We start from the raw sequence: 13,145 nt of genomic DNA on the forward strand, positions 1-13,145 counted from the left end.
GTTGGTTGACACTAGTGTAGGGATTTTTTTTTTAGATATGTAAAATGTTCCGTGAATTATTTTTTCATATTATTGTTATTATTTTTTACATATTTTACTTTGCATGTGATGCAAATTTGGATTCTTGCCATTTTAATTGTGACGTAAAGCACTTTGCGTCGTTACATTTTGAATCAAATTTGAATTTGCACGTTTCCACGGGAAGTCATGCGCTTTTGGCGCGCGTGCGTGTGGCCCTTGTGTGCGCGCGCGAGTGCGCGTTACAGATCGATGACGATACAGCTGGTGTCAAGTGATGGGGAAGGCAATGGGGGCGAATTGGGTAACGTGTCGGATGCAGTTTGGAGGAGGAGGATGATGATGATGATGATGATGCGCCCTCGGTGGCTTTAAAAGGGAGAAGCTTCTGGACGTTAAAGCACAGCATTGGAACCGCAACGCTCCATCATCCTCCTCCATTCTCATCATGAACGGCCACTGTAACGGTAACGGGAGCGACGTCGCCACGGACGATTTCCACTACAACAACGGCTTCTCCGAGGTGAGCGTCAAGAAGGCGGTGGTGGTGCCGGCATCGGTTCACCGCAAGGAGGAGGAGGAGGAAGTCCAGGGCCGACTGCCTGTCCTGCAGGCCGCCTACAGCAGCATCCTGCGGGAGCTCGGCGAGGACGTCGACCGCCAGGGTCTGCTGCGCACGCCGCTGCGCGCCGCCAAAGCCATGCAATTCTTCACCAGGGGCTACCACCAGACCGTGGAAGGTGAGAACATCAATATTATGAAACTCTTTCAAATGCAACACTAATAACCAACAATTTTGCATTATTTTCACGAGATTGCACTATTTCCAGTCCAAATGCAATCAAATTACATCTTATATCATTTTTAGATCAATAATGTGGCTTTAGTATTAATCATAATGTAGTATTTGCCATTCTCTTCTACGTTTCTTTTGTAACATTTAATTCAAGGGCTGGTAGAAGCTTTGAGGGATTTGTCACGTTATCGATTCCGAGCGGCTTCTGATAAAAGTGTAAACAATCAATTCTTGTCAATATCTGACATAGTGAACGATGGCTTCAACTGTACTGAATCGGGACAACAAAAATGTCATGTAACGCTATGCCGCTGCCTCGCCAGGTGTGCTGAACGACGCCATATTCGACGAGGACCACAACGAGATGGTGATCGTGAAGGGCATCGACATGTTCTCCCTGTGTGAGCATCATCTGGTGCCCTTTTTCGGGAAGGTGAGTTCCCTCGGATTACAGCAACAAGCAGTCTTGTCTTTGGTTCTGCTTTAGGAGTCGGCTGATTTTTTTCTTTGTCTTTCTTTGTGCAAGGTCCACATCGGGTATATTCCCAACAAGAAAGTGGTGGGCCTTAGCAAGCTGGCGAGGTGATTAAAAAAAAAAAAAAAACACACACTACAATCTGATAATCATTGACTGAATGTGATGAGTCAAAAAGTTCTTTTCTTTGCAGGATTGTGGAGATCTTCAGTCGAAGGCTTCAAGGTGAGACTGGCGTACACCATGTTGTGCAAAGAAAAATGATTTGAATATAATCCCAGTAAAGTTAGATATAAAATAATTAGAAAAAAATATGTATAACTAAAAAATAATTGTCTTTATTTTCTTAGTTCAAGAGCGTCTCACCAAGCAGATTGCCATGGGATTATCGAACGCGCTGCAACCCAAAGGGGTGGCCGTAGTGATCGAGGCGTCGTAAGTATGAGCACGCGGACGTACGCACGTGCGAACATCCCGTTTTACTACCGACTGTTTTGCACGCAGGCACATGTGCATGGTGATGCGCGGCGTGCAGAAGATGAACAGCCGCACGGTGACCAGCTCCATGTTGGGGATCTACCTGGAAGACCCCAAAACCAGGGAGGAGTTTCTGTCCCTTACCCAGCATTGAGAAGATGGGAAGGCGGATTCATGAACAAAACAAAAACACCGTACATCAAAGCTTGAAGAATTTTGTTACTGTGATTCCAAGTGCCTTTTTTCGCCATTGAAATATTTAATATTTCTAATCAATATGCAATTATTATTCACTGTTTAATGTTCATTGTTACAAGTGCAATTATTGTGACTTTTCCTACCCTGACGGGAATTTCATTGCTGCTTGTGCAAAATGGTACTGTTAAAACCTTTTCTCACTTTAGTATTATTATGCAATTGTAATTCTGTTAGTCGCAATCCACATCTTTGTAATATACAGCTTTTTTAAGATATACACGCTTAGCGAGTGATTTTTGCTTTTTGCCATTTGTAGCATTTCTATTGATTATTATTTACCCAAATAAAAAGAATACAAATACTGCCAGAATGATGTTTGTGGCCATTTTTATTTACCTTTGTTCGACTAAAGGAGACACAGCAAAATATAAATCATATCCTGTACACACAAAAACAAAAAATTAAAAAGTACAACAGAATGCAATGGGAATTACAGTTGAAAACTAAATGGCTGCATTGTGACTATCACACTGGAATTTGGAGTTGAAAGCGTTCAAGGGTGTCCTGAGGGAACCTTGTTGGGTTCAGGTGACCAATGTAGGTCACACTGACGTCTGCTTGTAGTTGGTGGTGTCGAGAACCTTTTTCCCGCACATGGCACAGATTCCTGAGGACAGCGCAGAGATGAGCATGTGAGCCGGCCACAACATACAAAAACCTCCCTCCAGGGTGTTGTTTTATGAAATATCTTTTATGGGATACAGTCGGCACAATGTGGCATTGTTTAAAGTCATATTTTATAGTCTACGCACACACACAGCCTTAGTGAGCGTGTGATCGCAGCATCAGTTGACAATATGTTGCCTGCCATTTGAATCGCCACCATGATAAGGACAGGACCCAATTATTATGGTCATCCCTCAAGTTGAGGGAATAAAGGAGAGATTGTGGTTCCAAAATGTCATTTCGAGCATTAAGACCAAAAGCCATTATTCTCCCATAGGCGAATAAAAACGTCGGTGAAAACCTGTGCAGAGCGGCGACCAACCTTTCTTGTAAGCGCAGCCTTGGCAGTAGTGCGAGCCCGACTGATGGACGGAGCTCTTGCAGATGCGACACGTGGCGAAGCCCGCCTTGCCGTACGGGTCAAACCTGAAACATGTGCGTAGGTATCTCGGCGTAAACAACCGTCCGTAAAGATATGAACTTGGTGACCTGATGCTCACCTGGCTTTCTTTGACGTCAGCAGCTTGTTTTCGTTACGCTTGCGGCCTCCGCTTTCTGAAACAAAAAAGAAAAATATTTTCGTTTATAGCATAAATACACCAGTAATTGACACTCATCCACTTAAAATTGATTGTAATTTCTGTAGATACCACAAGATTTTGGTTTTTAATGTTATTGTCAGTTGCGTGTGTGTGGAGGGGGTGCATACGTCATGAATCCAATTTTCATTTCAAGGCAATATTCCCCGGCATTCCATGTAACTCGAGAAAATCAGTGTGGAAAATAAAGTGACGTGTGTGTCATGTGCATGGAAGGAACACAATGCTTTTCTTTTAATTAGTTACCTATGACATATTTGAATTAGCATGCTGTGCCAACAGTGGAACAACGTCCATCCGATTTTTCAGCATTTGATTAGTGAAGCGCATTCAATTTATTTACACATTATATTCCTCATTTTAATATGAAACTTGGTGAGGGTTTTAAGGTCAAGTACAAAAGTTGAATGGATAAAACCTTCACTCTTGGGGAAGTCAAAAGCCTAAGGAATCATATACTTTTTTTCCACATAGAATTGTTAATATTTGTGTTATGTCTCCAATTATAAAAAACAAGTATGCATATACATTTTATGATCTTTTCCCTGACTGTGTAAACGTCCTCTTACCGATCGTATTCCGTGCTCCATCCTTCCATGTGTCAGGGGTGATAACTCGACCAAGCTTCTTCTCGCCTAAAACAATATAAGTCACACGGGCTGAGATGTTTAATAGTGATTTTAGTACATAAACAAACACGATTTTAGCTAGCAGACATTTTAGCACAGGGTAGCGCGTCATTCGTGAAAACAAACATTTAGGTCACTTATGAATACAGATGATCGTTTACGGTATACTTACACTTTTCACAGACCATATTGACCTTTTATATGTGACGATATTTGGTGTTTATGTGGTGAAACTAAAACACAAGCTCGCTAAAGGTCGAGACTTTACGGACGCTAGCTAGCTGCGAGTGGTGTTTGTAAACATCCGGTTATTGATGACGTAACACATCAAATCGTGCGAGATTTCGAAAAGTGATTGGTTGTCAGCAGTTCAAGTCTAAGTTTAAAAGCAATTTATTTTTCGTAGCTTTTGTATTTAATCCAATAATTATTTATATTTAAAAATTAGAAACGTGCAATGTACTACCGGTTCTAGATGACGTGTGGTCGGTGATTTGTCAACGTCATAGAATTACGAAATGTGATTGGCTGACAGGTGTTGTAGCCTTTTTTAATTTTCTTATCTTTTAGTACTTTTTTCAATAATTATTTCCTTGAACATGAACTAAGATGTAATACAAATGTAGCATATCAGTTAGACCAAAAAAAAAAAAAAAAAAAAAGCTGTGAATATTAACTTCTGGTACTTGATGACGTTGACTCATCAGATTGGTCAAACGCTACGGTCTTAACTGTGATTGGCTGATAGAACTATGAGCAACCTCATATTTACGGAAGTGATGCACACTAGTTGATGGACATTTTACCTCTGCTCAGTCGCGCTTTATTCTCTCTATTAAGATCTTAATTAGACTATTTTCGTTGAGCGCCATGTGGGACCACGAAATTCGAGCCATGGTGAGCACCCATGCCATCATAGCCGCCTCAATCGTCGTAGCCACCGTTGTACCTGCGGCGCTCGTCCCAGATTTCTCTATATACGGTACCCACCTGGTGTGGCTCTACTCGGTGTCCGGTGCCGTTGTCGCCGTCAGCGTCGCCATATTCTGGCTTCTCGGCATCTCGCCGCCGACCAGGAAGCATTCCTTGGGATACAAGGTTAGAGAACACTGTCCGAAGATTAAAGGGGTTTATTGTGAGCATTCGTGCTTGTCAGACGGTCAAAATACAGAAATAATCAAAAAAGTAAATTAATTTATTTTCTTTGTGCAGCTATCCAGGTTGTTTCGTTCCTGTTTGTACTTCTTTCTGTCCTGCTTGTTCTTCCACACGGTGGTGGTTCTCTACGGAGCTCCCCTGATTGAGTGAGTAAAACAGACTGAATTAAAAAAAACTTCAGAGTAGAAACTAAATATTCATTTCCATTTTCTTCCTGTGTGACACAAATATCTGCCTTCCAGCTCAGCTTTGGAGACCTTTTCTCTCGCGGTGCTGTTGTCCTCTCTTACCACGGTTCGGTGTCTTTGTGTGCTTGGACCAAACGTCCAAGCTTGGATCCGGGTCTTCAGTCGCCACGGGTAACGAGTTTTTTTTAGTTAAGCCCTTTTTTTCATTCATTTTCGGGGCTTTATGTGGCCTGCAAAAAAATCTAATTATGTGAGCTTCAGCCTTTCCGCCATTAGATGGCGGCAGCACACTTCACAACATCTAGCCATTTTTTATTCATTTCATGAGGAATTATTTTCTCGAGTTGGCCTAAATCAATGTACCACTTTATTTGTATCCTTGTGTTAAAAATGTCTGCCTTTCCTTTGCAGAGCAATGTCTGTTTGGGACACTTGCCTCCAGATTATGGTAGCCTTGACAGTGTTGGGTGCCTGGATGGGAGCCTTCCCAATACCGTTGGACTGGGAGAAGCCTTGGCAGGTTAGCACATGGCAATTAAATTATTTAAAACAATTAAAGATGACCTTCATATGATGATTTAATGACCTTACCTGCTAACTCATCATCAGGTTTGGCCGATATCCTGCAGCCTGGGCGCCATGTTGGGCTACCTGTCGGGCCTGGTGGTGGCGCCGATGTGGATTCATTACAACCGTAAGCAGCTAACCTACAAGTGCAAATGATGGACAAGCCCGATTTTTCCAGTCACAGCAGGTGCAGTCCTTTCCCTTTTTCCTGCTATTTATTTAAATTCCCAGCATATGGATGACGCCAATGTGCTATGAGCCACCTTGTTTTTGTAGTGTCATTTTTACATGAATTAAAAAGCATTGCTTTAGTCTTTGAACCCTCTGATCTGCTGACTCACCACCTTTTAAAGACATTCAAAGTCGCAATGTAGAGAGGACGCCGACCCCAAGTAAAGTATTTTTGAATTGATTTTCTGCTCAAGAGTCATAAGGAAGCAGTCAATGCGGCACGTATTCTGCTATTTCGTAGTTCATGAAGGTGCTGTGATGAATGCTGTTCTTTTTTTAAAGCGCCATTAATCTCACCCTCCCCTTTTTCCCGTGGGCCCCCATGTCGGCATTTCATTTTTAAGAAGGTTCCTTCCAAATTCCAACCCAGACTAGAAACGCTATTTTAAAGGCCAAACGTTCTACATTGTCACCCTGACTTGAAGTCCTAATACGACTCATGGCATTTCGTGAGCTTATTTTTCCTTTCCACTTGGGTGCGCCTGTCCATTTTGCCCCATGTTTGAACTCTCATACGTGGAAAGGGAAGAAAATTCCAGATGCCCCTGCCAACATCAATCAGTCAATTTGACCATGCTTCAAATCTAATCTGACCACAAGCCATTTGATCCATCAGGTGTATTTTTCGGAGGGCGAGTACACGAGGGGGACATCACATCATAAAGGCGTTAGCGTTTTGATTGATGGATTTGTGGACAGGCGGCTCCGCTGCCTCGTTGCATGCGGGAGAACGTTATTCATTCATTATGTTCCAGGGGCGAGTCGAGGTGATTTGTCATTTCTTAGTGTTGCAGCCGGCTGGAGTGCAGTGGCCTTGATTTTTTTGCAGACCTTATTTTTCTTCTTTTAATACCAAACGTGAGTCTGGTGAATTCAGTTTTACTTTGGATAATTAAATTCGGTGGACATGAAAAGTCTCAAGAACCCAGGTGCAAAAAAATAAAGGAAGTCTGCCATTTTAGTTTGAATTAGACATTTTAGGATTATTATGTGGGCAGTCTTCAAAATTTGAAAATCCAGCAAATTTGGTAGTCAAGTCTATCAGGAGTGGAATCACCAAAAAGTATTGCGATGCCAAGTCTGCCACTTTTTCTAAAGCGGCCATTTCCAAATAATCAACCTACCATCTAAGAGCCTCAATCTTCTTGATTCGCCCTCTTGCATTATCACAGCCCACTTGAGCAGTCTTGTTTTGTGGTAACAATGGCTCCTTTTGTTATGCTCGCCAGGAGAGCTGCATGACAACATGTTTGCCGTGCGGTAACACGACACTCCAACTGTTAATGAAGCACGGCGAGTGCACGCAGGAAGCAAACATGGGAGAAGGGGGGTGGAGGGGTGAGACAAGACAGCAGGGAGTGTGAGACGACATCTTTTTCAAATGGAGGATGGGCAAATGGGAAGCGTAACCTCGCTTGGCGTCTTCTGGCTCACTTCCTGCCCTGGTACGAAACATGCATTGATTCAACTTAACCTTTGTCCTGAGATCATGGCTGCTTACGTGTTGTTTGTCCATAATAATTAAATTTCTGCTGGAAGCAAAGCGGAGGAATAGACAAAGTAGATGAATAAAAAAGTGACATTTGCATGACGTGAGGCGAGCAGGCCGTGTTTACAGAGGACTAAGCTGCTACAGCGGAGACCACCTGTTGTTTTAAAGCTGCGTCACGTGACCTCGCCAGAAGATCAATACGAGCGCATCATGGCTGAGAGCCTGCTTTAAACTTGTCGATGAGAGCGAGCGGGAGAGAGAAGTAAAGCGATTATTTCGGTATCCTGCTCGACAGGCTGCACAAAAAAACATAAATGTGCCCAAATAGGAATGAACCATATGACACATAAGGAAACAATCCCCTTCAAATTTATTCAATTGAATATCCTTTTTTGTACAAAAGAAAATGCGACATTGTTTTGTTTGTGCAAGATAAATTTTTGACATTTCCAAGAGATGGGGAAAATGGAGGCTCATTGTTGGGTTGACATGTCACAAGCGCCGTTTCCACCAAGTAGCAGACCACGCGGAACCGAGTCTCCGGATGAACTAGATGGCGAAAAAGTGTCAAGTGAAGATTAGGTTGGGTGGCGGGGGTCACTTTCTGGGCTGGGCGGCCATGTAGAGTGCCACCAGGCAATAGAGAGCGCCCCCTACGGTTAGGGCCATGGTGGTGCGGTACAGCAGCCGGTCAGGGACGCCGCGCTTCAGGTGAATGGGGATGCCATCCGATTTCTAAAATACAAAAAGAAAAGAACCCGAAAAGTTTCTTGGCTTGAATAAAAGATAGTTGCTGCAATTAGTAAAACATCAATACGCTAATTACTCTTGCGTTATTGATCGCGCCGTGCCGTTCCGTTCCTCCCGGCGGTGAGCTGGTGATTGATTCGCCAAGGCCAAATCGAAGGGAAAAGTGTACCGAAATGTGTTGCTTTTTGAAAAGAACATTACCTGGAATATTCTCTGAAGGTCGGGCACCTTGTTGGCCCCCAAGTATTCCACCACCGGTTTTGCTTCTGACACCACTTTGGTGGGTGTGGCAAAAATCAGGGATGATGATTCGGCTGGTGCTCCTGGCCTCAAACCCTGTACAATGAATAAAAAACAGTAAGCCAGCAAAAATGTCTATCTATATGGAATTCAGGCCACGTGATCCAAGCCAAGTGCTGGCATTTGTGCGCCTGAAATAACATCGCATGACCTGCCTGGCAAAGGTGATAATTACACTGTGCGAGAACACCATGATGAAGGTGCTAAGATGCAACAACTTCACAGACCTCCAGCTAACCTGTGGAAACGTGATTTACTATTTCCCACCTCAAGTTTGAGTGCTTACTTCTTGATATGTGGAGTTATTCGAACTACTGTGCAACATGCAATTTAAAAAATAGTCCAAATATGTTCATTGCAAGAAACCACGCCCCCAAATACACGAGGATTTGGTTCCTCAAGCTTACTGAAGTATCTGTAATAATAAGTACATTTTGCATACACTGTAATTCCTCCTTGTTGGATTTACCATATGTTGCCTCGGGCTGAATTTTTTAATGCATCCTAAAGGGCTCAAATATAAAGTTAATTGTGCTATTTCACCCAAATTCAACGCGTATTAATTTCCTTTTAGTTAATATACAGGGTGGATGGGAGACGAAGTTGCATTTTACGCAAGCATGGAAGCAAGCGAGCACGGCGCCATGAAGGTCACCGCAACAGTGACCGTCCTTCTTTTGAGTCTTGCACCAATTTTAAATCTCACCTGGGGGGCGTAGGCCGTCGACGAAGACCCCGCCAGCTTCTGTGTAATGCCGCTGAATTTGTAGTACATTTTGATCGTGGGGGAAAATAACACTCGGACACACTGGTGACGACACAACCAGCCGGCGAAAGGGGCTTCCTGCTTCAGGCGTCGAGGGAAAATGACGTCATAGTCAGCTGACTCCGTCCTGCCTTTCTCATTGGAGGGCCGGCAAAAAATAAAAATATTGAATCAATTTAGGATTAGTTTTTATAGTTTAAAAATATTGATTCAATTTAGAATTGGTTAGTATAGTTAGAAAAATATATAAATATATTGTGGAGTCATTCGCCTATTAATCGTCCAATGAAAATATATTTATCTAAATATATAATATGCATAAAACCATTAAATGCTATTATTATACAAAAATGTAATAAAATAGCAGCACTCAACATGCATCATCTGGACCAAACTCTTTTGCTTGTCTTGTAGTTGTAGCCAATTTTGCTCTTGAAGGTGCAATTTCCAATAAGTGCAGACCACAGCACAATTATTTGCAATGGCTTTTATTCTTAGAAAACCACTCAATACATCACAAATGGCCAAAAAAGTGTTTATCGTGTAGCTATTAATTGCTCAGTCAATATCAAAATAAAGTACCGATTATACTCTTTAGTCACATTTATGCTACTTGAAAAGCATATTGAAAAATACAGACACGAAAAGAATATCGACATGGCAAGAAAAATGAACACTTAAATACAAAGAGATGAACTCCAGCCTGATCTTTGATTGATGGCAACGGGGTGGCAGGAGACTGCTGTGTGGGTGTGAGGTGTTGGATTGTTTTATTTGGGAGCATATGATGCTCTTCATTAAGCCGCCGGCATGATTCATGGAACGTCACAACCTTCGTTGTTGTGCATGTGATGTCATTTTTTTTCCTCTTGTGTTACAATTGTAGTGTGTGTGTGTGTGTGTGTATGTGTGGCCTATTTTTGAGCAAACACAAACAAATCAACGCCCTCTGTGATTGGTGTGCTTAAAATGAGGTTGCCGTGGAGATGAAAATACAACACCCCACTCACTCATATTGGCTCACAAAGGGAAAATAAACACACACACCATCTATTTATTCTTTTGTCGCGTCACAATTTGCAATTGGCGATTTCGGTCTCCCTATTTCTTTGTGTCCTGTTTTTGTGTGTGCCTCCCTCAGTACATGCTAAATGCATCTAGGTCATACATCGCTCTTGTGCAAAGCCCCTGACAAAGTGGAAGGGCTGAAGGCTAGAAGGAACACATACGTGTAACCACGGCAACTCCGTGTAAACAACCATCCGCAGGGACAACCGGAATGGTCTGGTGTTTAATAAATAATGATTTGTGTGCTTCCAAGGGAGTGCGCTCGCACTATGGGAGGCCATTTGAAACCAGACTTTAGCCAGAAACCTCTTTCAATTTCCGCCGACTAATATAAGTGCATTTTTCAAAGCTTGTATGTGAAATTCAGATTTGCTTTGTTGCACAAAATGACATTGTTGTTCATTTGCATGCCGTGAACGTTCATCCGGTTGATTTCAAATGAATCGGGCATCCGTGAAATGTTCACTGCAGCATTTCCACCGAGAGGCTGCGAGCGTACCTGGCCGAGCGTAGTCTGAGTTCGTGGTAGCACTGCACAAAACTGTGATAGATGAAAGTGATGGGTAACGCCAGGAGGACGATGCCGCTCACCACGCACATCCCCCCGAGCACCCGGCCCCCGACGGTGATGGGGTACACGTCCCCGTAGCCCACCGTTGTCATGGAGATGATGACCCACCAGGCGGCGGCGGGGATGCTGGCGTAGTCCGGGTTGCGGGCGCCCAAATCCAAGCCGTGCTCCAGCAGCTGTGCCAAGGCGCTGTAGATCGCCATGGCGACGCACACAAACACCATCAGCATCACCATCTCCCGGTAGCAGCGGCGCAGCGTCAGCCCCAGCGTCTGCAGACCCAGGAAGTGGCGGGCCAGCTTCATGAGCCAGAAGACTCGCATCATACGCAGCACGCGCAGGAACACGCCAGCCACCCCCAGCCCGGCGCCCGGCATCCCAGCCCGGGCCATCGCCATGGTGACGTAATAGGGCGTGATGGCCACCACGTCGATGATGTTGAGCGGCCGCCGGAGGAAGTCCCACTTGTCCCGGGCCACCAAGAAGCGCAGGACGCACTCGGCCGTGAACCAGCCGATGCAGACGGCCTCCACGATCCTGCAAACAGGAAACCGGAGGCGCATTATCCTCCACGCCGTTGAGACAATCAGTCTGCCGGCTAATAGCAGGAAGAGAACCGACGTCCCACCGAGATGAAAGATGTGAAAATTACCAAGATTTGGCCACAGTGGGATTCCAGGGAGCTAGGTATGGAAAGGGGGGCGAGGGGGAGAGGGGTGACACCTTCCCAGGCGCGTAATTACTCCATTGATTAGAACGGCAATTACAAGTGAATTATGCCCAGCGCAAGCACACAGGCAAACACAATTAGGCCAACCGGCATCACAGACGGCAATCACAGAGTGACGTTTTACTAAAATTATGAAGAACATTTATTCGTGGGAGGAAAAAGTTTGGCTATCCATTAAGGGGGCAAAGCCTTCAGTCTATTTCAGTTTGTCTAACAACCAATCAATGTTTGTTTGGAATTCATTTTGCACAACACAGCAAATACACTTCCATTTTATGACTGGACTGAAAAACAGCCTGAATTGGTACTTGTGCAGCTTTCTGTTTCATTTTGGGCATCTGGCATGAGACTTTTTAGCTTTAAGGGCTCCCTCTTGTGGTTACCAAAAGAATGACCGGCTGCAGTTTTAGTTCTATTTAACTTTTACATATTTGCTGTTAGCATGTAACTGCTTATGTGAAATTTAAGGATCAACATAATGAAAGGGAGGAAACACTGGTCTGAATTTTCTCATCTATAGGGCTTCCAAATTACCTGTGCTCCTCCACGGTGTTCTTTTTGGCAGTGTCCCAATCGGGCAGTGTACTGGCGCACAGCATGACCATGGACACGATGACAAAGACGACGGACACGCTGGCCAGCACCTGCGCCCCGAGCGACGAGTTGGGCTCCTCGAACGCACGACGCGCCCTCTCCAGCCACTTGGCGCGCCAGGTGAGCTCCATCGCCTCCACCGGGTCTGCCCCCGGACTCTGGCACTCCTCCATTGCATCCCCATCCTGGAAGAGTCCGACCTCGGAGAGCCCGACTTCGGAAAGCCGCTCGTCCAGACGCTTCTGGCAGCAGGAATCCAAGTGCGCGCTCTCTAGTCCCCAGTAGAGCATCTCGGTGTAGAAGGAGAGCTCGCAAACGCCGGGGACGAAGCGCAGTTTACCGGAGCGCACGTAGAGCATGATGAAGACGAAAGCCTGCGCGTGGCGGTCGAAGAAAAACTCGTTGCGCTCGCGGTCGTAGTCGTCGCACAGCTCCAGGACTTCCTTCTCGGTGGCGCACGCATGGAGGCGGCTGACACGAGTCAGGGGGAAATCCCGGATCACGTCGCGGGTGAAGGCGTAGCGGGTCCCCCCGACGTTCAGCACGCAGATGCTCTTTCCGAACTTCATGGCTCCCTCCTTCCTTCAGCGACTCGTTGCTGCTTCCATGGTGGAAGCTGGGACACCTGACGAGCTTCACGCGTATTGATGCTGCGCCTGCCCTGCCTCCCCGGGGCGTGGTTGGGATCCGAGTGAGTTGGAGTGAAGTCGGTGGTCGACCGGTATTGTTGTTGCTCCCTGCTGCTCTGCCCTCCTCTCCCCGCAGCCCTGGAGAGGATCCCCTCTCCCTCTCTCTCCACCCAAACCGGGAGA

The 13,145-nt window shown here is 45.0% G+C and overlaps 5 protein-coding genes across 6 annotated transcripts; 2 read left to right on the forward strand and 3 right to left on the reverse strand.

Annotated features, from left to right (window-relative positions):
- The first annotated feature begins 250 nt into the window (after positions 1 to 250).
- On the forward strand, positions 251 to 2,334 carry gch2 (GTP cyclohydrolase 2). Its single transcript, XM_049759208.2, has 6 exons — positions 251 to 758; positions 1,138 to 1,247; positions 1,341 to 1,396; positions 1,483 to 1,514; positions 1,640 to 1,724; positions 1,794 to 2,334. Exons 1-6 carry the CDS (start codon positions 467 to 469, stop codon positions 1,918 to 1,920), a joined length of 702 nt encoding a protein of 233 aa, XP_049615165.1. The 5' UTR covers positions 251 to 466; the 3' UTR covers positions 1,921 to 2,334.
- cript (cysteine-rich PDZ-binding protein) lies at positions 2,335 to 4,254 on the reverse strand. The gene is made up of 5 exons (XM_049759209.1): positions 4,091 to 4,254; positions 3,859 to 3,924; positions 3,191 to 3,245; positions 3,013 to 3,116; positions 2,335 to 2,631 (listed from the first exon to the last, which is right to left on the reverse strand). The coding sequence occupies exons 1-5, from the start codon at positions 4,104 to 4,106 to the stop codon at positions 2,567 to 2,569; spliced, it is 306 nt and encodes a 101-aa protein (XP_049615166.1). The 5' UTR covers positions 4,107 to 4,254; the 3' UTR covers positions 2,335 to 2,566.
- A 416-nt stretch (positions 4,255 to 4,670) lies between these two features.
- On the forward strand, positions 4,671 to 6,151 carry pigf (phosphatidylinositol glycan anchor biosynthesis, class F). Its single transcript, XM_049758958.1, has 5 exons — positions 4,671 to 5,016; positions 5,131 to 5,222; positions 5,319 to 5,435; positions 5,676 to 5,784; positions 5,874 to 6,151. Exons 1-5 carry the CDS (start codon positions 4,789 to 4,791, stop codon positions 5,985 to 5,987), a joined length of 660 nt encoding a protein of 219 aa, XP_049614915.1. The 5' UTR covers positions 4,671 to 4,788; the 3' UTR covers positions 5,988 to 6,151.
- A 1,750-nt stretch (positions 6,152 to 7,901) lies between these two features.
- Positions 7,902 to 9,477, reverse strand: cox7a2l (cytochrome c oxidase subunit 7A2 like). Its single transcript, XM_049758959.1, has 3 exons — positions 9,311 to 9,477; positions 8,506 to 8,640; positions 7,902 to 8,289 (listed from the first exon to the last, which is right to left on the reverse strand). Exons 1-3 carry the CDS (start codon positions 9,377 to 9,379, stop codon positions 8,152 to 8,154), a joined length of 342 nt encoding a protein of 113 aa, XP_049614916.1. The 5' UTR covers positions 9,380 to 9,477; the 3' UTR covers positions 7,902 to 8,151.
- A 365-nt stretch (positions 9,478 to 9,842) lies between these two features.
- On the reverse strand, positions 9,843 to 12,929 carry kcng3 (potassium voltage-gated channel, subfamily G, member 3). 2 transcript variants are annotated; one of them, XM_049758954.1, is made up of 2 exons: positions 12,274 to 12,929; positions 9,843 to 11,546 (listed from the first exon to the last, which is right to left on the reverse strand). In XM_049758954.1, exons 1-2 carry the CDS (start codon positions 12,900 to 12,902, stop codon positions 10,901 to 10,903), a joined length of 1,275 nt encoding a protein of 424 aa, XP_049614911.1. In that variant the 5' UTR covers positions 12,903 to 12,929; the 3' UTR covers positions 9,843 to 10,900. The 2 variants fall into 2 exon arrangements, with proteins under 2 accessions (XP_049614911.1, XP_049614912.1); XM_049758955.1 differs by having other exon boundaries at positions 9,843 to 11,576.
- Between the last annotated feature and the right edge of the window lie 216 nt (positions 12,930 to 13,145).

Source organism: Syngnathus scovelli, chromosome 21, assembly GCF_024217435.2.
Source record: "Syngnathus scovelli strain Florida chromosome 21, RoL_Ssco_1.2, whole genome shotgun sequence".
Taxonomy (NCBI): Eukaryota; Metazoa; Chordata; class Actinopteri; order Syngnathiformes; family Syngnathidae; genus Syngnathus; species Syngnathus scovelli.